At 35.2% G+C, this 23,774-nt stretch overlaps 1 protein-coding gene and 1 pseudogene across 1 annotated transcript; both read right to left on the minus strand.

The window, feature by feature from the left end:
• Nucleotides 1-475: 475 nt before the first annotated feature.
• Nucleotides 476-3,722, minus strand: LOC115972398 (annotated as a pseudogene).
• Nucleotides 3,723-15,755: 12,033 nt separating this feature from the next.
• Nucleotides 15,756-17,105, minus strand: LOC115971003 (anthranilate N-benzoyltransferase protein 1). The gene has a single exon (XM_031090667.1). The coding sequence runs from the start codon at nucleotides 17,103-17,105 to the stop codon at nucleotides 15,756-15,758; it is 1,350 nt and encodes a 449-aa protein (XP_030946527.1).
• Between the last annotated feature and the right edge of the window lie 6,669 nt (nucleotides 17,106-23,774).

Raw genomic sequence — 23,774 nt, forward strand, 5'->3', positions numbered from 1 at the left:
ATCAGCAGCTAACACTTCCATTATGGAAGCAATCACCTCCACTAGAACTCATGTCACACCACTGCTTCAGCCTCCACACACCACGAGAACCAGATATGAAACCAGGTAATTTGTGACAACAGAGAGTATCATCTTGCCAATGCATGCATTTTTTAATCTAGAACATCAATTTTTAATAGAACACATGGCATAATTTCAATTATGACCTTCTGTATAAGTTGGATGGACTCAAAACTGGTATAAATGTAACCGTCATTAGAAAACAGGAATACAAGGACAACAATTTCATAAGACTATAAATACGTTCATTCAAATATTTCCTATTAAAATGCTATAGTTTATTCATCGAAGAGTAAGCAATATAATTAAAGCTACATTAGAGTTAAGAAGGGATCACTCCCATTATCATATCGATATTAGGGTCAATAGGATCTCACAAGCCAAGCATCATTAGAGATTGACTAAAACACTAGAGTAAAAAATAAAGATAATAATATCAATTCCTATTTGCAAACCCATAAACGTACAAGTTATCGCATACCATTGTTAACATTACCAACATAAAAAACGAATAACAATGTCAATGTTGAAGCATGATGACTTGATATCATCTTTAATTAATTAGATAATACAGCACCTAATTCAATCTGTTACCTGAACAGTTTTCCTCCACTCTAATTCTAGAAGCAAAAAGTTTCCAAGTCATACACATCTACCGCTGAATATTAAGCATAGCCTTAGCCTCAGTCTGTTCCTCCGACAAACCCTTACTCACATACTTGCTCAACAACTCCCTCTTCTTTTTCTCCAAAACCATCCTCTCTATTTCCTTGTCATCCGGCAATGGCACATGAACCACAAACTCCCTCCTCCCCTCCCTTTCCATCTCCTCCTTCTCCAGCTTCTCCCTTTCCTTCCTCTCCTCCTCCTCCACTTCCTCCTCCATCCCCTCAAACAACACCTCCTTCACCATGCTCACCACCTCCCCACTCTTAACTGCCTTCTTTGCCTCCCTCCTCACCTCCTCCACTCTATTCCACTCCTCCAACACCTCTGCCCTCATCTTCTCCTCCGCAGGCCCCTCCACCCTCTCCAACACCCCATCCTCTTCATCCCTATACCCATAATAACTCGCATCAATCCTCTTATATATATCATATCGAGTCCTCCTTTTTCGTAATTCTGGAGGCTTCTCAAACAGCTCTCTCACTCCTGGCAACTTCTTTGCAGCACCAAAGTACCGGTATCCTGGCCCACGCCCACTAGGATTTGGAACATCCACTATGTTTCCTTCTAAATCAGTCATTTTAGGGGCATGTTTGGCATAATTGGGCCCACCAAGCTCAACAATGCGCCGTTCCCAATGGGATTTTTCCCGGATGAGTTTATTGATCTCATCATTGAGGTCACGGAGGCGATGCTCTCCAAGCCCTTCATTTTGAATTTCAGCAACTTTGCGGCCAATCTCACGCATGATCTGCTGGCGCCACTTGTCAGCCTCAGCAAGGTCACGACATTCGGAGGCAAGGAAGGGCCGACGCTCTTTTGGCTTCTTTTTCTGTTCAGCTTCGTGGGCGACGTATCTGTTCAGCATAGACTGTGCTTTCTCCTCATTGCGAGCCATCTTATTACCACGTCTCTAGGAATGTGATCTTGTTACAAAAAACTGAAAAATTGAATTGAATTGTGAATACCAAAACCCTCAATAATAAAAACTAAGCATCAATACTATCTACATTACTGTATGAGTAGCTTGACAATAACACACACACACATTCAATGAGACCTGAACCCACAACCTCATTGGCAACATGATTATGATATTATAAGTCTTAGCAATTAGAATTAAAAGTTTCAAAAAAAAAAAAAAAAAAAAAACTTATGACTAAGTACAAATCAGACCCATGATAGAAAATATAAATAAAATAAAAATAAATAAATATTGAACCACAATCCAGCATAAATTATTGAATTAGTACAACAATTCAAATATTTTTCTACTATGCAAATTTCCCTCATGAATTAGTCCCATATACCCCAGTAAATGCCCACTCAAACTTATCGCCCGCATTCTTGAACTTGTAGGAAACAGAAAGACGACCTATAACCTCCTCCATTTTGTCTACTACCATTCTATCCAACATCACTAAAACACCACCAGAAGAACCAAGAGACCTTAAAAATAACCAGTCCAAATGCTAGCAGCCCCATTAACTCCGAATCACACTTCTATTAAATTGTTAATTCAAATTATTTTTGTTTCTTGCAAGAAAACAATATCTGCCCTCCATGACGTGATCATATTCCTGACCTGAAGCCATTTGTCGTTATCATTCAACCCCCAAACATTCCAAAAAATGATTCAAATATTCATTGATGCATGACTAAGGCCCTTTCTCTACTAACACTACTGCTTGTCTTGGCTGAGCCATTCTCACAATTCCAAGAACTCAGAAAATTCTTCAATTCCCAATTCCCCTTCCCTCTTTGCCAATTTCTTATGAGCACTCTCTTCTAACATCTTTTGTTTTTTCCTTGCCTCAATGGTTAATAAGAACAGGGCCGTAACCTGCTTCTCAAGACCCTCCAAAGAAGTACCCACAGATATCTCAACGGCTTTGATTTTCCTGGGAACCCATTGCAACAACTTGGCTTTGGCCTTGCCCCAAACTTCCTCCACCGGCGATTTCTTTGTCTCATCTGGGTTTTCTGTGGCTAATGGCTCCACAAGTTACTCCCCTTTGAATTATTTCAAGTGGGGGGGGAAAACACACACACACACACACTTTAATCCTTTCCAACTTGATACATGCATAATGCCATAATGGCTTAAATATGTTCATTCAAACATTTACTATTAACAAGGTATAGTTTATCTACCTCTTTTTTTTTATTAGAATTTTTTTTTTTTTTTTTTTTTAGGGCAAGCAATATTAGGGTCAATTATACATATCTCATATGCCAAGCATCAATAGAAATTGACTAAAATTCCAAGACCAGAAAACAAAGATTATAACAACAATTCCTATTTGCAAAACCTTAAATGTACAAGTTATTGAGTAACATCATTAAAACTACCAACTTCAAAAACCAATAAAAATGTAAATATTTGGAAAATAAATAATATTGGGTGTTAAACAAAACATATGACTTAAGTACAAATCAGATCCATCATAGAAAACATAAAGAAAAAAAAAAGTAAACAGCAAAGAAGATTGATGTATAGACTAGACGAGAATAAACAGGGCCGGCCCTTCCCTTAGGCGAGTTAGGCAATTGCCTAAGGCCCCCAAGTGGAAGGGGGCCCCAAAATTTTAGAAAAGAACCAACCGGGTAGTAGAAAATTTAGTTTCAAATGAATTACGAAAATAATCTGGCACATCCTTTTAACCAAAAAAACAAAAATTTTGGTAAATCCTATTAAACATTGGTTCTAGACCAAAAATCAACCAGATAAACTACAAATCCGGTCTAAGAGATTAACCACAAAACAATCACAAATAAATCCACTCAAAACCCTAAAAATTTTACCTTTCTCTCTAGTCTCTGCTCTCCGCCTCTCTCTAGTCTCCAGTCTCCAGCTGGACCGCCTCAGCCTCTCTCTGATTCTCTGCTCTCCGCCTCTCTCAAGTCTCAACTGCTCACCTCAACGTATCAGGTTCTGAGGTTCAGGAATCAGGTATAAAATTATAAATATTTGGGCTTTTATTTGTTAAGAACTTAAGATAACTTTGTTTATTTGGGCCCTCCCTGGCTGCTTCTGTAACTTTATTTGTCACTTATCAGTTTATCATTATGGCTGCCTGGACCCTCCCTGGACTGGGCGTTAAGTTTGGGCCTTCAAGTTTTTTTTTTTTTTTTTTTTTTTTTTTTTTTGGTTATAGATAGAATTTGTTTTGTTTTGTATTTTGTTTTTTTTTTTTTTTTTTGGGTGGGTCTTATTAATAAGTCTTGTGTCAGTGTTTCTTAAATTTTTGTTATGCTTGTGCTTAATTTTTTTTTTAATTTATGCAGATTGAGATTGCTAAAAACTTATTATTGTTCAGTGAAACTACAACAATACTTTTTATATAAATCAAGTTCTATTTCTCATTTGCTCTACACTTGAAAGTTATTTTTTATTTTAGAAATGTCTACTAGAAAATATGCATTTGAATATGAAAACTTAAAAAAAGAAGAAAAATTAATTGAGTCTCAAAAAGGATCAACTGATAAATTTGTTATTAGTAACAAACAAAATATAACATAAAATTTAGATGAAAATATCACAAATGAGCAAGAAATTCACCAAAATAATTTAGAAAAAAATGATGTTCAATTTTACAATACAACAAATCTTGATAATGAACTTCAAAATAATTTAGAAGAAAATGAAAATAATGATGAAAAATATAATATAAAAATATTAAATAAACATTAATTTAATTAATATATAAGTATAAAAAATGCCCCATTTTTAGTTCTCACCTTAGGCCCTAAAATGTCTAGGGCCGCCCCTGTTTCCCTCTCATCCTCTCTCTGCCTCAACCCACGTCACACTGTGCTCCATGGCTGACCACCAAGCCCTCTTTCCAAACCTCCATGGTCGGAGTTTTTCAAGCTCATCACCTCCAACCACGCACCATTGTCGAAATCCAGCCAAAATCAAATCACGACCACCACCACAGCCAAAACCCAACCAAAATCAAATCGCAACAAAAACCCAGAAGCCCACCAAATCACAAATCAAATCACACCCACCGAAATCAAAGTACAAAACCCACAAAACAACCAAAATCACAAAATGAAAATACTGAAAGTGAACCCAACGTTAAAAAAATATATATTGGTTTTGTTATTATATTTTAGAAAAAGAATCATCTTGTTAAACTAATTTTAGATCCAAATTAATCAAACGCATACCACAAGCAAGAATGATAGACTGAAAGTAAAACAAAAAAAAATGGTATTTCCTAGAAAAGTGTTTTTAAAAAATAGAAAGGATAAGAAAAATATAAAAACTATTTGCTTCATAATCTCAAATAAATAAATAAATAACTAAAAATCATACATCATAATCTGGGGAAGCCTCGTGAGCCACAATTCACCTAAGAAGATCGTCTGAGTTAAGAGGAAGAAATTTTCTTAGTCTTTGGCTTGGCAGCACAATTTTCGATTTTCCTTTCTTGACGTGGCTTTTGCTCGCTCCTCTCCTGTCAGCCTAGGTGACGTATAAAGAGAAATAAAAGGAAGAAGAACAAAGCACCGTGTAAAAAAGAAGAAAAGAAAATGGTGAGAGAAGAAAGACGGATTGAGATCAAGTGCACTGTCGTAGATATATATATATATATTTTTTTACATTTTTTACTCTCTTTTTTTAACTTTTGAACTCTCCTTTAATATATTTTATTTAATGATTGAGATTGAAAGTTGTTTTTTCAACTTTTAATCTCAGTTATTAATTACAATTGCATCAGGGTATTGCACATGAATCTGAAAAAGACAAAAAAATCTACACATACACATACACATACATAAGTACACATACACACACATACATAAACATAAACATACACATACACACACATACACACATACACATACAAATAAACAAAAACATACATACACATACACATAAATATATATATACATAAATATAAACACACATACACATACACATAAATATAAGTACACATAAACACATACACATACATAAGTACATATACACACACATACATAAACATACACATACACACACATACACACATACACATACAAATAAACAAAAACATACATACACATACACATAAATATATATATACATAAATATAAACACACATACACATAAACACGTATAAACTCACATAAACGTAAACATAAGGACATATAAACTTAAATATAAACATAAACACACATAAAAACTCGATTTAGCACACTAAAGTAACTAACGAAATTATTTGAGGATTGGTGTTAGTTTGAAATTTTTTTCAGTCTATATGAGGGTTTAATTTTTCTCAGTTTGTATGTGTGTTTATGTCTATGTATGTTTATATTTATATGTGTGTGTGTTTATATTTGTTTGTTTTTGTTTATGTTTGTTTATGCGTGTTTATGTGTATGTGTGTTTATGTTTGTTTGTTTTTATGTATGTTTGTTTGTGTTTGTGTTCATGTATGTTTATGTGTATGTGTGTTTATATTTGTATTTATGTTTATAAATATAAACATACATAAACATACACACATACATAAATATACACACACATACACACTTCTACACATACACATAAATAAACATACATAAACATAAATGAACATAAACATAAACACATATACACATAAATATAAACATGTACATACACACACATAAACATACACATACACACTCATACACATACACATACACATACATTAACACACATACACATACATTTTTAGTTCTCGCATTGGGCCCCAAAATGTCTAGGACCACCCCTGAGAATAAAGCAACATGAACATGAACCCACCAATAAAACTCAGAATCAGGAGAGAGAGAGAGAGAGAGAGAGATCTTACTTGTTGCTGGAAGTTTTAGGAGACAGCAGATTACTTGTAGGGAGGTGGCGGCCAACAGCGAGCTGAGAGCCAAGCGAAATCTCAACTTCAGGCCTTCGGTTCTGTTCAGGGGTTATATGGATTTTTTTTATTTTCTTTCCAAAATAAACCATTTAAATTAACAATCCCATTAATTAACAACGTTTCTAAACTATTTAGACAGCTAGCATCTCAGATATGTTAAATTCAAGTTTACTGTAATATATATCCATTTTCAAAATAACACTCATTTTCAAATAATTTTATTTTAATATTAATACCTTTATTTAATGATTGAGATTGAAAGTTGTTTTTTCAATTTTTAATCTCAGTTATTAATTATAATTGCATCAGGGTATTGCACATGAATCTGAAAAAGACAAAGAAATCTACACATACACATACACGTACACATACAAACACACACACATATACATACATAAGCACGCATAAACACATACACATACACATAAACATACATAAATATAAGCACACATAAACACATACACATACATAAGTACACATACACACACATACATAAACATACACATACACACACATACACACATACACATACAAATAAACAAAAACATACATACACATACACATAAATATATATATATATATACATAAATATAAACACACATACACATACACATAAACATACATAAATATAAGTACACATAAACACATACACATACATAAGTACACATACACACACATACATAAACATACACATACACACACATACACACATACACATACAAATAAACAAAAACATACATACACATACACATAAATATATATATACATAAATATAAACACACATGCACATAAACACGTATAAACTCATATGAACGTAAACATAAGGACATATAAACTTAAATATAAACATAAACACACATAAAAACTCGATTTAGCACACTAAAGTAACTAACGAAATTATTTGAGGATTGGTGTTAGTTTGCAATTTTTTTCAGTCTATATGAGGGTTTAATTTTTCTCAGTTTGTATGTGTATTTATGTCTATGTATGTTTATATTTATGTGTGTGTGTTTATGTGTATGTGTGTTTATATTTGTTTGTTTTTGTTTATGTTTGTTTATGCGTGTTTATGTGTATGTGTGTTTATGTTTGTTTGTTTTTATGTATGTTTGTTTGTATTTGTGTTCATGTATGTTTATGTGTATGTGTGTTTATGTTTCTATTTATGTTTATAAATATAAACATACATAAACATACACACATACATAAATATACACACACATACACACTCCTACACATACACATAAATAAACATACATAAACATAAATGAACATAAACATAAACACATATACACATAAATATAAGCATGTACATACACACACATAAACATACACATACACACTCATACACATACACATACACATACATAAACACACATACACATACATTTTTAGTTCTCACATTGGGCCCCAAAATGTCTAGGACCGCCCCTGAGAATAAAGCAACATGAACATGAACATGAACCCACCAATAAAACTCAGAATCAGGAGAGAGAGAGAGAGAGAGAGAGAGAGAGAGAGAGAGAGAGATCTTACTTGTTGCTGGAAGTTTTAGGAGACAGCAGATTACTTGTAGGGAGGTGGCGGCCAACAGCGAGCTGAGAGCCAAGTGAAATCTCAACTTCAAGCCTTCGGTTCTGTTCAGGGGTTATATGGATTTTTTTTATTTTCTTTCCAAAATAAACCATTTAAATTAACAATCTCATTAATTAACAACGTTTCTAAACTATTTAGACAGCTAGCATCTCAGATATGTTAAATTCAAGTTTACTGTAATATATATCCATTTTCAAAATAACACTCATTTTCAAATAATTTTATTTTAATATTAATACCTTTTTTTTATTTTTGGAAAAATTAAACACAACCAAAAATAATAATAATAATAGACCCTCAAAAAATTATAAGAATAATAATAAGTGATATTTAGATATATTTATATTTGAATTAAAATTAGTTTAGCCACATACTCACGTGGTTTCATTTGAATTAAACCTCAAACTTCTCTGTTAAAAAAAAAAAAAAAAACTCAAACTTCTCGTTGTCATACTACTTTTAAAAAGTTAAATTTATATATATTAAAAAAATAATACTAAATATGTTACAAATTTTTTTCATATAAAAATTGCAATGATGAGTCACAAATCACAAAAAAATAATAATAAATAAATAAAAATAATGGAACATTCATTCATCCGGTGTAAAGTTCATACGAATTATAATACTCATGCAGCTAATAATGAGATGGTGTGATAAGAGTTTTGTAAAATTAAATGCAAGGCTTCCATTGTTATATACAGCATAAATAAAAGCTATAATGCATGATCTCAAATAATTATTTCTCAAAGTCTCTACTATCTACATAAATGTTTACAATGTGTTAAGAATATAAAGTATGAGGAAGACTGAAAAGTCTGTATATTAATGTGTATGTAACAATGTACAATAGAGAGTCTTATATAGGCTAGATATGTGTGCAGTACAAGTAAAAGAAGTAAAGTACAAGTACAGTATACTGGGCTAAGCCCAATGGGCTAAACTAGTACAAGCTATACACTAACATCCCCCCTCAAACTCAAGGTGGCAAGGAGGAAGCCAACTGGAGTTTGGATATAAGATCTCAAAGACGACCAGGCGGGTGAGTCTTGGTAAAGATATCAACAGGCTAGTCAGCAGAGGAGATGGAGAATAACTTGAGATTTCCTTTCTTGAGATGCTGGCGAGTGATGTGGCAGTCGATCTCAATATGCTTAGTGCGTTCATGGAAGACATCATTATGAGCAATGTAGATAGCACTACGATTGTCACAATAAAGAGGAGTGGCAATGGGCTGTGGAGCATCCATGTCAGCCAAGAGCCAGCGAAGCCAAACAAGCTCACAAGTGGTGTCGGCAAGGGCACGATACTCAGCTTCAGTACTAGAACGGGAAACCACATCCTGCTTCTTGCTGCGCCACGAGACCAGAGAAGTACCTAACAAGAAACAGAAACCTGTGATAGAGCATCGATCAGTCGGATCACCTGCCCAATTAGCATCTGAATAAGCATGAAGCTCGAGAGACGATCGAGAGGAGTAATGCATACCATGATAAAATGTGCCTTTGACATAGCGGAGAATTCGAAGAACAGCAGCATAGTGGATAGAACGAGGTGCATCCATGAACTTACTAACCATACCCACGGCATGTGAAATATCCGGACGAGTAACAGTGAGATAGATCAACCTGCCAACCAACTGACGATAACGAGTAGCATCGGATAGAGGTTCACCATCCAAGGGTGTAAGCTTTGCATTGTATTCCAAAGGAGTGGAAACAATCTTATTATTGGTGACACCGGCTTTGGAGAGAAGATCAGAAGCATATTTAGCCTGGGAAAGATAGTATCCATCAGAGGATGAGGTAACCTCTAGCCCAAGAAAATAGCTGAGAGTGCCCAGATCTTTCATCTCAAAATGCTGACTAAGGAAATGCTGAAGAGAGCGGATACCTGCAGAATCATCTCCAGTAATAATCATGTCATCAACATAAAGAAGAATAAGAGTGATACCAGCAAAGGATCTTCGAACAAAGAGAGCAGTGTCATGAGGACTCGAAGTGAAACCCTGCTGAGCAACAACTGAGCTAAACTTTTCAAACCAAGCTCGAGGAGCCTACTTGAGGCCATAAAGAGCACGGCGAAGGCGGCAAACTTGATTGCCTGAGTGTGGATAGCCAGGGGGTGGTTGCATGTACACTTCTTCATGGAGGTCTCCATTGAGGAAAGCATTCTTCACATCCATTTGATAAAGAGGCCAACGGCGAACAGTAGCCACAGCAATGAGACATCTAACAGATGCAAGACGAGCAACAAGAGCAAATGTTTCCTCATAGTCAATACCATACTCCTGAGTAAAGCCCTTGGCAACTAGGCGAGCCTTGTATCTTTTAACAGATCCATCAGCCTTGGTCTTGATCTTGAAAACCCACCTACAACTTACTACAGACTGACCAGGAGGCAAATCAACCATATCCCAAGTGTGATTCTTATGAAGGGTATCTAGTTCTTCATTCATAACTTGCTGCCAAAGAGGGTCAATATGAGCCTCACGATAGGTGTGAGGTTCATAGAGAGTGGCAAGAGTAAAAGAGCAATGATAATCAGTAAGATAAGGAGGAGGAATGCTTACCCGAGTGGAACGACAAAGTTCAGGACCAATAGGAGACTCAGGAAAGGGTGGTGCCACAGGATCCAAGACAGGCGGGTCATATGTCAGAGACAGAACCAGAGATGAGTCGTCTGGAGAGGCAGTCGATGTTGAAGAATCCTCCACAAGTTCAGGATAGAGAGGGAGGAAAAGATCAGTAAAAACGGGAGACTCTGAGGAAGAAGATGCAGGAAACTGCTGAAAACTCGTGAAAGGACGATGTTCCCAAAACTCAACATGACGGGAGACACGAAGGCGATGAGAAATGGGATCATAGTAGCGAAAACCTTTCTGGGACACACCATAACCAAGGAAACAACAGAGACGAGTACGAGGTTGGAGCTTTGTTTGTTCATGAGGAGGAAGAGAGACAAAGCAAGCACAACCAAAAACCCGAAGAGAGGAGTAGTCAGGAGTTTGACCATAGAGAAGCTCGAATGGTGATTTGTTGTGTGTAGTTGGTGAAGGAATACGATTAATGGTGTGCACAGCAGTGAATGCTGCCTCACCCCAAAAGCGTTCAGGAAGAGAGGCTGAAATAAGAAGAGTGCGGACAACATCAAGAATGTGACGATGTTTTCGTTCTGCACGACCATTTTGCTGAGAGGTGTAAGGGCAAGACCGCTGAGGAAGAGTACCATGTCTGTCTAAAAAGGATAGGAAAGATTTATCATTATATTCCTGAGCATTATCTGATCGAAAGACTTTAACAGTGCGATTGAACTGTGTTTCAATCATTTTATGAAATGTTTGGTAAATAGACACAAGTTCAGACCTATGATGAAGCAGATAAATCCAAGTATACCGAGAAAAATCATCCACAAATATGACAAAATATTTAGATCCCCCCTCAGTGGGAACAGGTGAATGACCCCAAATATCAGAATGTATAAGATCAAAAGGGGCAGAACAAAAGGAGTCACTTTTATTAAAGGGCAATTTTGTTTGTTTGCCAAAATGACAGGAATTAAAATCAAATTTTTGAAACTGAACTGAACCTAAATGACCTTGAGAAGCTAATAACTGAAGACGAGATAAGGATGGATGACCAAGACGAGCATGCCATAGATCAGGTGACGAGGTGGTAGTGGTAGCAGCTTCAGAAACAACTTGTGAAGGAATCTTCAAGTCATGAACCTCAAACATGCGACCAACCTTACGGCCTATCCCAAGTACTTGACCCGTCCGAGGATCCTGCACATCCACACCATGATTAGTAAATAGAAGATCTACACCTAATTCGCAAAGTTGACCAACAGAAAACAGATTTAGGGATAACTTTGGAATATGAAAAGTGTCACTAAGGGATAGACAAGAATAAAAGATTGTTCCTTTATGACTAACAGGCATAGGAGTTCCATCAACAGTGTAAATGGTGATTGGATGTTCTAAGGGTGCCTTATCAGAAAATTGGGATTCATCTGGAGTCATATGGTTACAACATGCAGTATCAAAAAACCAAGGTTGTTTACCTGAGGTGACAGAAAGGGCAGTGGAAGTGCGGGATAAAACCTGTTGAACAACTGCCTCAATATCAGCCGTAGTAAGTGAGGAAGTCAAAGATGGACCTGTAGGAACCGATAGATCTGAAGGACACACAACAGCTGCCTGAGGAAGAGAGGCTTTATTTTGATCTTGCATAAATTTCTGTAGCTTACGACAAACAGAAATATCATGGCCTTTGGCACAGCAAAACTTGCAGTGAGCACCTTTGGAAGACTGAGAGGTGGGTCGCCCAGAGTTTATTCGCGGAGGAGCAGTAAATGCAGCAATGGGAGGCTGTGGTGAGGGTGTAGCCAATACATGATCAGATGATGTCATGTGATAAGTAGGCCGACGATTCTCTTCAGAAATGAGCTCCTTGACTGCAGCATCAAGAGAAGGAGTAGGAGACCGGCTAAGCAGAGAAGCTCTAGTAGGCTCAAAGTCCTCATGTAAACCCATCATGAAGTGCATAAATCTACGGCGATCTCGATATTTGACAAAGAGCTCAATATCCTTAGAACACACCAGTGGAGAATCTGCAGTAGAAAGTTGTTCCCACATAGTAGAAGTCTGAGAATAAAAATACGAAATAGACTGACCTGTCTCTTGGCGCATTTGATAAAGTTTTGATTCAATGTAAAACTCCAAGCTTGAATCATTAGTGCAGTTATAGCGATCGGCCAAAAATTTCCAAGCAGTCTCAACAGTTTCAAGACGAGGAAAAAGATTATGAATGGAGGGAATAGAGGTATTGATAAACCAAGACAAGATCTTACTCTGAATACTCTCCCATTCCTCTAGACGTTCTTCATAATTATCTGTTGTAGTAGCAGTCTTGGAAGACTCTTCAGCATCTGTGGCTTTGGACTTAGGGTTTGGTACTGGCTTAGGAATTGAACCAGTCACATATCGCCACAGTTTACGATCCTTGAGAAAGACAGTCATATTCTGAGACCATGCATGATAGCTAGTAGGACCATCCAACATGATGGTGATAGGACTTATGATATCTCGTTCACTTTGTTGAGCCATAATGAAGAAAATGACAAAAAAGTGAAATTTAGAGACCTCAAATGTAGAAACGGAGCCCAAAATCAGAATCTACGCGAAAAACTGAGCAAGATAGGTCCTGTTGAAAAATTTTGACTTGGTCAACGGTCAACGCCCAACGGTCAACGGTCTACGGTCTACGGTCTAGTCAACGGATGACGTCACACTAGGGCTGATGTGGCAGTCCGTGAAGCAAGGTTGGCGCGTGGGGCGCGTGAAGGTGCGTGAGGGCGCGTGGAGGCCTGCTGGTCTGGCGCGTGTGGCGCGTGAGTGAGAGGGACGGCGCGTGGTGGCGCGTGGAGGCGCATGTTCGTGAGGCAGAAAATTCAGGCGGCGTGTGGGGGCGCGTGTGAGCTGTTTTCTGGCCGTTCTTGGTTGGGTTTTGCTCGGGATTGTCTGTTCTGTCACTCAATGCCTTTGCTTTTACAATTGGATGAGCAGAACGACGAGATCCGAGAGTTGCTGGGACTGTGGGCGTGACGGCGGTGACTCGCTTCTGGCAGTGGTTGCTGGATGAAGGCGAGGGCAGCGGAAGGACGCCAAGATGTCCACTGGAACCAGAAAGTCAGAGGAATAGCTCTGATACCATGTTAAGAATATAAAGTATGAGGAAGACTGAAAAGTCTGTATATTAATGTGTATGTAACAATGTACAATAGAGAGCCTTATATAGGCTAGATATGTGTGCAGTACAAGTAAAAGAAGTAAAGTACAAGTACAGTATACTGGGCTAAGCCCAATGGGCTAAACTAGTACAAGCTATACACTAACACAATGGATCATATAGTGTCGAGATTGCATATAACGTTATAGAGAATATTAGTATTCTATCATTGCTTGCATAAAAATAAAATAAAAAATAAAATAAAAAGAAAAGGATATTCTATCATTGTCTTTGAATGGTATTGTGTTCCTATGAGTTTTTTCCCCCAAATTTTTTCCTCCAAAGTTATTTTGAAATCATTGTGTATTTTTATAGGGGAAGAATGTTTTTTTTTTTTTTTTTTTTTTTTAAGGCCCATGTTCTTCATAAAGGGAGAACATATAGGTTCTCTATTCAAGGGAGAGTAATATTTGTTTGTTATAGTCATGTTTTCGTCTCCTTTGTCATTTTGTGACGAAAATGGGGGAGTCTAATAGATTTGTTTTGAGTGACTTGATGATTATAGTACAATCTTTGTATGTACTTAAAGGTTAATGCAAACTTCTTTTTTCCTATTACTACTCTCTAATCTCTATGAGCTTTATTTGTCTTTTCACGTCTCAAGAAAGACATGTTTTACTAGCTTTACATTTCTCACGTAGTTGCAAGTAGGTCTAGGTTGGTTTGTGGATTTTTGTGACTTGTAATACATTGTGTTTGTAATCTTGAATTGACTTCGTATTATAATGTTTTGTCATGGAATTGACAAAGGAGAATTGGTAGGGTTCATAGATGTATTTTCAAATCCCAACGCGAATACATGTCACAGCGAGGTCGTATCGTAATCTGATTAAGTTTGGGAAGGTTTTGATTTGTTCAAAAATAAGGAGTTGATGAACCTTTTCCCATATCTTTTGTGCCAGGGACTGACCCACAGGGGTGGCTAGGGGGCCTGGTCCCCCTGGTCCAAAGAAAAAGGAGGAAAAAAAATTGGGCCCTCCTAGCCCAAAGAAAAAGAAAAAGATTTTTTTTTAATCATTATATATATATATATATATTTTTTTTTTTTTTTAATTTTTGGAGTTGTGTTTCACTTTTCCAAAATTTATACTCCCTCTCTTTTAATTAGTCTAGCCCAACTAGCAATTACCCTACTCAAAAACTTAACAAAAACAAAATTTTAAAATAAAAAATAAAAAATCCCAGTTAGCCAACTATTAGAGTGCTAGCATTAGATGTTTTAAATGGTAAATATTTAGTATTCAAAACACTAAATACCAAAAATAATATCGTACAAGACATTTCAAATGCTATATTAAAGTAGTAAAAATAAGTTTTATTTTGTGTTTTTTTTTTTTGCAACAGTTGATACTTTTAAGAAACAATATTATTTTGTATTATTTTGTCTTTGTTGGTAAATGATTACATCTTCCTATCAAAAAAATAAATAAATTATTACATCTTAATGTATTAAGAAACAATGATTTTGTGTAGATCTTGGTTATATATGGATTCCCATTTGGATTTTTTTTTTTCTAATACTTCAGTCCTCCTAACTTAAAATCCTAAGTCTACTTTTGTTTTGTGCTATAATTAATCTCTAAGTGAAACAAGTTTCGCTGTAAATCTGACGTCTAGGGCTTTAAAACGGACATAAATTTGATTCAACTTGGATTGGAAATGAGTGAGACATGGTCATTTGAAGTTAACACAACAATGTGCAATAATGGAAGTCCAATTCGTACATATAAAACTTATAAAAAGTTATAACAGTGAAGAAAGACATGCCATAACACTAAAGTTGAAGATGATTTGCAGACATGGGCTGAAAAATCGAATCAGACTCCAAAGCAGCTGCCAATTCCGGCCATAAGATAGCTGATATAGTCCATGAGCCATCACCCCTAGCACTTTGCCTTTGGTTCAGGTAAGCAACTCCAATCCTTTCTATAGTGGAGCAGACTGTTCCTAGCACTGGACTACCAAATCCAAAATCAACTTCAGCAACTGGAAACCTTCTTCCTGATGACAAAACCAAGGCTGGTCCACCTTGGCCTAACACAATTCTTGATAGCATTAAACCAGGCCTGTGGCACTCTATCCAATCTATCAAATCCAGGAAATGATCCTGAGTAGTCGCCTTTGAAATCGCCTCATGAACATTATTGGCAATATCCGAAATAGAATCTTGCTTTAGTTCTATGAGACTTGCCTCTGCAAAAGCCACAGACAAGACATTGCCTATGTAGTTTGACATGGAATTCTCTTCTCCACACATTCTAGAACGTCCATCAACTAACCAGCCCATCTTGCACTTTGAATGGGATTGATCAATTGCATTAATCATAACCTTCCAAATATAAGCTGAGAAAGCCTCAATCTTTGTTCTCTTATTACCATTAACACATGCAAGTTTTTGTAGCCTCTCAATGCTTGCTGCATCAATATGATAAAGGCGCTTAAGCCGGATTTTGGTTGCTGGCATATTTATTATCTCTTCTATGGTGCACTTGACAAAAGTTTGGTCCAAGGAAGGATGATACCTAGGAGGAGAACGTGCACGAAGATTTCTCCGGTGATCTGGTATGCATGATATTTGCTTCTTTTGAGTGATTTTGGACCAAGAGATAAGAAAATTTCCAAAGGCACTCGCATCACCTAGTGCATGGTCAAAGGTGAACGTTATTGAAATGCCTCCACAAGTGTAATGTGTTACTTGGACTTGCAGGGGGAAGTCAGGGCTGAGTTTAACCAACTTCCCCTGCAAAAGTTGATTAAGGTTGTAAAAATTTAATTCCTTCAAACGGATATTGGCTTGAGCTTCTACAAGTAGCGCACCATTATTGTCACATATGATTTCAGGCTCACAAGTATTCAGGTTCTGAACGATGCGGCCAGCAAAGGGGTAGTAGTAATTGAGAGTTTCAGCAAGGGAGCTCTTGAGAATGTCAACAATCGGTGTAAGGTTACTGACAAGAGGTTTGTTGTAGAAGTAGAAGTATGTTACAGGAAAGCGGCCTGAAAGAAGATCAAGGTTTGAGAGAGTGAGGATATGAGGCCCTGGCAAGGGGTTCACAGCTTTGATAATACTTTTTCCAGTGAAGTTCACTTCAAATATTTCATGCCCTGGAGCCTCTACTTCCATTAGAAAGTTTGTAAGTCTATCTATGAAAGAGTTGTTTGTGTTTGGAATCTAGTGGGAGTGCCTTAGAGGGCATGAATTGGACCTATAAATATTGAATTCTAATACAGTTGATTTCAAGAACAATAGCAACTTTGGCTTAGTTAAGTCACTAAAAAGATCTTAGCCTTGTTGTCCCACTTCGCTCTATGAAAGAGTTGTTTGTGTTTGGAGTCTAGTGGGAGTGATTTAGAGGGCATGAATTGGGCCTATAAATATTGAGTTCTAATACAGTTGATTTCAAGAACAGTAGCAACTTTGGCTTAGTTAAGTCACTAAAAATATCTTAGCCTTGTTGTCCCACTTCGCCTGATTGTGTATATGGCTCCATTATGGATCCCATTCTTTGTTTTCAGTCAGCGCAAAAGATCCAATTTCTTTAGTAATAATTAATGGTTGGTCAAGTTTGGCAGGCACCATGATTGTGGGGTGAAACTTGCTCAGCTGAATGCGATTTATTAGTGGTTTTGAAAGCATCATAATGATAAGAGCCCAAAGAAACACGAAACAATGGTGGTAGTTTGATCAGTTAATTTTCCAACCATACTAGGCTCCTTGCTGACAATTGGGTAGTACAATTTGCTTGAAATCTAGGAAGAAACAAGCCTGATAAATATGTAGGTATTATCCCAAACACGTTACAGACCACTGAAGTCAATTTGTTACTTTTCTCGGATTAACTGGCACTAGTATATAGAGCTCAGGATGGGGCCTAGGTGGAGAAAAAGGAGGAATTAGAAGTGGGACCAATGTTTAGAGTATAGTAAAAATTACTTGTGATCTATTTTATGATAGGTTAGAAAGTGCTAGTCATATATGTGTTATACTTTAAAATAACTAGTCAATTTATAATTACATCTTTTTGTAATTGTTTCTAATGTTAAGTTTGGCACAATCAGACTAAACACACAATCCCACAACACACATTCATCCAATCTACTCCACATAATTTGGAGTATAACAATCTTCCCTATTTAAGCTCTCAACGTCCTCATCAAGCCCCAAATTGGTTATATTATCCTTGAGTTTATAAATTTCCAACCTAGTTTTGATATCATTTATCTCAACTTGAATAAGCACTAGCTACATTTGTATTATTCCCCCAAAAGAATTAGTTAAGTTGCAATTAGGACTCTTTGTGATCGCTTAGTTTGAAATTTAAGACATAAAGCTTTCCAATGCTATGACTTGCTGGCTTATTCTCTCGGAATCACTCCATAATTAATTTTGAAAATATCTCAAAAATGATGTGTTTTCAACTTCCTTTAACTTGAGTATTGCGTTTGAATTATGAAGTACCAGTTAACTTCCTTGAACCACAACCATTCTACTAATTTCAGATTTTTTTGGGTGGGACCCAAAACTTGTTGTACTACTAGTACTACTACCACTAATATCAAGATCGGATTCATGAAACAAAATTCACTGTCTTAATGAATTATCAAGTGCACCTAAGGTTGAAATTTGGTAAATGGGATCTGAATTTTCTTTTATTTATTTATTTTTGGTAAAATTATTAGACAAGTGAACTATGATACTTTAAAATTGATGTATTATTTAAATAAATAAATAAATTCCTTTCTTTCTTCATTATCTTATTTGTATTGAAATGAATAAAAAATGATATGCAAATTTATTTTTTGTTTTATTTACTTTTATTTATATGTGTAAAAAACTAAAAATACGAGTTACAACAGTTTAACTGACCTGTCATAGACATAATAAAAGTCATAGGTTTAACAAGCTATTTTAATTTACCTTTTTTTTTATAATGACAAAATTTGACTATAAATTTTGTTGTAACTTAAGGTTACAACCAACACTAGGAACATGACATGTGTTCTTGTCATTTGCATTACACATGATTCACTTAAATTGTTTATATACAATAAGTTAAGGCTAAATTTGGATACCACGTTGCGTTTGTTGCGTTTAGTTTCTACATTTTCCCCCTTTTTTTTTCACGCGCCCCCCCCCCCCCAACAAGCGGCTACTGTTCATGCACTGTACATGAACAGTAGTCGCAACTTTTGACCAATCTTCCGTGAACAGTGCATCCGTACACTATTCACGGACCCACAAATTTCATTTTTTATCAACTTTTTCATTAAAAATGGGTCCCACAACACTATTCACACATTTAAAAATTATTTTGCTACAGTGTTTTCAGTTTTCAGTTTTAACAAAATAAATTCTATCCAAATAGACCCTAAGTGTGGTTTAATAAGTCTTCGTGCACTGTACGTAACAAGAAGATATATCATCTTCCTATTGTTGGTAGCCAAATTTTATCTTTATTTTAATACATATACAATGGAAAAGGGGAAGGCGAGATTCAAACAACAACAAACACGAAACATTACAAAGGGTACCATTTCCACTGGATTATCATTCGATTTACTTTTACCAGTTCATGCATATCAGTTTGCTAGATCTACTTACACCTCCCAAGAAATAATGAAGCCATAGTTGTAAACCATGGTCCATAGTCACAAGGCTTTCAGTTTCAGCAAGAAGATGAAGCTAAATTCCCTGATTTGTGTTACCAAGTCGGGGAAAGAGAGAGAGTGATTCCCTTCTGTTTAAGGAAAGAAACGTGATGATAAATTGATAAGAGATATATGCCACATTCAGATTTACAAAATGGTCAAAAGTTTGTATCATGGCTATGTTGTAATGTGTGGACAGTGGACACCATGTTTCCATGAGTTGAGTCTTGAGGGTCTTGTCTTGCAAGCACCCGAAACATTTCCAAGTCACAAGTTGTGACTGGTGAATTGTGATGTGAGTAATGAGTATAAATTAAATGAATTAGTTTACCACCGATGATGGTGCTTGCCACTGTAAAGCATCTGCAATTGCACTGACGCCTGCAAAGACTATGCCCATTATCATCTTGTCAAACTTAAAAGTTTCCAACTTTCAATGAAAATGATTGATATGGATTTTTCTTTTTTTAATTTTAATAATTTAATGATTGGATGTGAGAAGATTTGAATTCCTGATTCCTCTATTAATGTGCTACAAGACACTTGGTGAAATTGTATGGCTTTTAGCTTGTAAGGACGCAATTGGAGTCCTAAGTCCAAAAGTTAAAAGGATCTAGGCTCAAAGAGCTCAATACAATAAATTTATAGAGAGTGGGGTGAAAACTACGCTCTACCGAGTTAGGTAACAATTATAGTAGATCCTAAATGACAATAAAGTAAAAATAGTTTGATTTAAGAAAATCGTCATCGGCATAATCTGAGAAAATCAGTTCTTGTATATAATTCTTAAAGTTGATTACAAGTACAGTTCTTATTACTATAGTATTTCTCTTTCAATTCTCCGATCCCTTTCTTTAAAGGCATCCCCCCTATTTTATACTATTTTCCTCCTTTCATCTCTACCTTCCACGTGTAGATTAGATTATCGATGTTGATCATTGTCATGTCAACAGCTTCCTGAAGTCTTTGGGAAGTAGCTATAAAGCTAAAAACTACTGTTCAGATATCACTTCCTCACTAATGCAGCCAGAGAGTTAGATGCAGAGTATTTAATGCGATGGTAACAGCCTTCCCTTAGATATTTCATAGCCTCTCTCTTTCCTATTCCTTCCTGATTCTTATCCTCATAAGTAGAGTTGTCCGGAACGTTACTCTTGATGTCAAACCGCAATTTCTAACCTCAACTTTGTTCAGCCAATGAAGCATTCCTCCTCGGATCACTTTTTTGGACTCTCATGATCATACCTCACCTCTTCATTCATTAACACGGACTTCTTTGACAGTGTTTCCCCACCCTCAGACTACTTAATGTCTTCGGATTGGGCCCTCGGCCCAATATATACGTAGATATGTACTACTGGGCTTACCACCTATAGTTTACGCTCACAAATCGTATAGTTTTTGTTTATTTGAGGGGTCTTTATATATATATATATATATATATATAAATGATGAGATAATATAATTTTCCATGGGCTTGTTATAAATGATTGTCATGGGTTTTGAAGATAAATAATTGTCATGAGTTTTGAATATAATTTCCATGGGCTTAAGATAAATAATTATAACTTTCCATGGATGTTTTATATATGGTTGTCATGTGCTTTTGAATATTAGAGAGATAAATATTGTGACATAAGATAAATAGTTACCACGAGTTTTTTTGAGATAAATTTAATGGATTTATAATATGGTATGAAGTAAATAAGTGTCAGGAGTTTATAATTTCTATAGGCCTATCATATAATTGCTAGATAATTCTATTTGCCAAAGTTTATTAGTATTGGGTATTGAGTAAAACATTTATATTTGATAATCATAGTATTTTGCCAAGTATTATTAGTCTTGGGCTTTTGAAATAATTATAATTTACCAAGCATTACTAGTCTTGAGCTTTTAAAATAATATGATAATATTTGTTATTTAATATTGGGATTTGAAATAATTGTGTCAAGCGGTAATAGTCCTGGACTTTAAAATGTTGGTTTGCCAAGCAATAATCGTCTTGGGATTTTGATATTGCCAAGTAGTAACAACCTTGTGCTTTGATGTTGTCAAGCTGTAATTGCATTGGGCTTTTGATGTTGCCAAACAGTAATCGTCTTAATTTTTGATAGATATTGCCAAGTAATCAGCTTGGAATTTGATAAATATTGTTCTGGTTCTTTAGGCATGGGTTTGGATAAAATGGGATGTATGTATTGGGGTTATAGTATCATTTTGGGATTTTCCAAGCAATGGTAAAATAGGATAAAATTTGTGATTTTTGGGCTTTATGGTAATGATTTATTTTTGGGGCCCAATTTGGTAATAAGATAGGAAATATTTGTAGAGGCCTAAAATAATTTGTGGAGGATATTTGGATATTTTTTGGTGTGTAGGTAAATAAAATCAAATAGGATTGAGACATGTGACGTGAAAAATTGTACCCAAAAACACTTAAGTTGGATATTTTAAAAGCGTATACAATTGTCCTCATAATTTACGACGAGTACTTCTCTGTTAATCTATTAATTTAGAGTTGATTTGAATGATATGGTATAAATTATTCAATCCTATGAGAACCTATATGACTTTTTCTTTTTTTAATCATTCTAAGGTCGTTTCAATTTGGCTTTTTCATGGGAAAGCATTGTATCCAACCGAATATAGTTATATTAGTAGACGACTTTGAAATACTAGATTTCATAAAATAGATGAAATGAAATGGTCAAGATTTTTGTAATTTAACTAGTCTTGTTTGGTGTTTTTTATGGAGAAGTTCAGAATTCAAATTCCCTCTTACGTATTATAACTTATAACTATCAAATTTATTTCAAAAAAAAATGAGTGCAATCAATTGGGTTTCCCATTTTCACTTTTCACCTATTGAGTTCCCAATATCACTTTTCAAACCAAAAAATTTGAAAGCATTATTGGCTGCCAAATTCCATTAGCTTTCCATGTAAACTAATTTCACAAAAAGCAATTCTACATACACTATTTTTTTACAATAAATTTCATAATTGTTAGGTTGCCAAGTTGTTATTTATTCTTATTTGGGCTCACCACTAACACCACTTTATTGTCTACTATTTACAACTTTTAATTTCATTAATTGTGAAAAAAAAAAAATTGTTTAAGAAAAAAACTCTAGAGTTAAGGGTAAACTAAGCGTTTTTGTGCAAATGCATGGAAAACTTGGTTTAGTTAATATTATTAATAATAATAATATTCTATTATCATATTATTATGAGTAAGTTTGGAAACTTTTTTGATTTATCAAAAAAGTACTCATTTGATACAAAAGGGTAAAACCTTTCTTTTTGATATACATATATAAGATAATTTTACAAACATATGGCATCCACTCCATAATGATTGCACTTCATTATCAAATCAAGACACTTGTTGGTTTTTAGTGTAAGTAAGGATCAAACCTCAAATCTTTTATTTAATGACAAGAAACTTTATCAGTAGAGCTAACTTAAATCCATCAAAAGGATAGCACTTAGAACAAGTAAAAATTGTCCAAGTAAAAATACAAATAAATAACCTTTGAGAAAGTTAACAACAATTTAATAATTAAATAAAATAGATTTTTAACTCAAGAAAAAAAAGCCTTTGATAATAATAATAATAATAATACAGATTTTACTTTCTTTTTTTTCTTTTTGTGTGTGGTAGTACCAAATATGGTGTTTAGTACAGGAAGCATCTTTAACACAAAGCTTAAGAGATGACTTCCCAGTTCATACATTGCTAGATTGTTTAAATAATAGATGTACATAAGATGAAAAAACATCACACCTCTTAAATGAATGTGTCTACTTCAACTAATTGCAAGTAAAAAGCACTTGGATATGTGCCTATACTGCATCTCAAGATTGTGTCAAATTTTCTTTCCTCAATTTAGGACAAGTGAGATCCCGTTTTCCTCTTAAGAATAAAGATTAGTGTTACAGGAAAAGCTAATAAGCTACTATGATTGGGAATTAACCTGACGCGAATAACAAAGATGACTAAAAGTCTAAAAATTCAGAAGATATATAGAATACAAAGATTCAATCACTGGAAGGAAAAAAGAAGCTATACCTCAAGTTCTGACATATAATATGAAGATTTATATACAAAACCAAAACAAAACAAACAAACAAACAAACCT

Source organism: Quercus lobata, chromosome 12 (genome assembly GCF_001633185.2).
Source record: "Quercus lobata isolate SW786 chromosome 12, ValleyOak3.0 Primary Assembly, whole genome shotgun sequence".
NCBI lineage: Eukaryota > Viridiplantae > Streptophyta > Magnoliopsida > Fagales > Fagaceae > Quercus > Quercus lobata.

What these genes read in the sequence shown, in the direction of transcription:
- LOC115971003 (XM_031090667.1), bottom strand. Translation starts at nt 17,105, where the DNA reads ATGGAAGTAGAGGCTCCAGGGCATGAAATATTTGAAGTGAACTTCACT.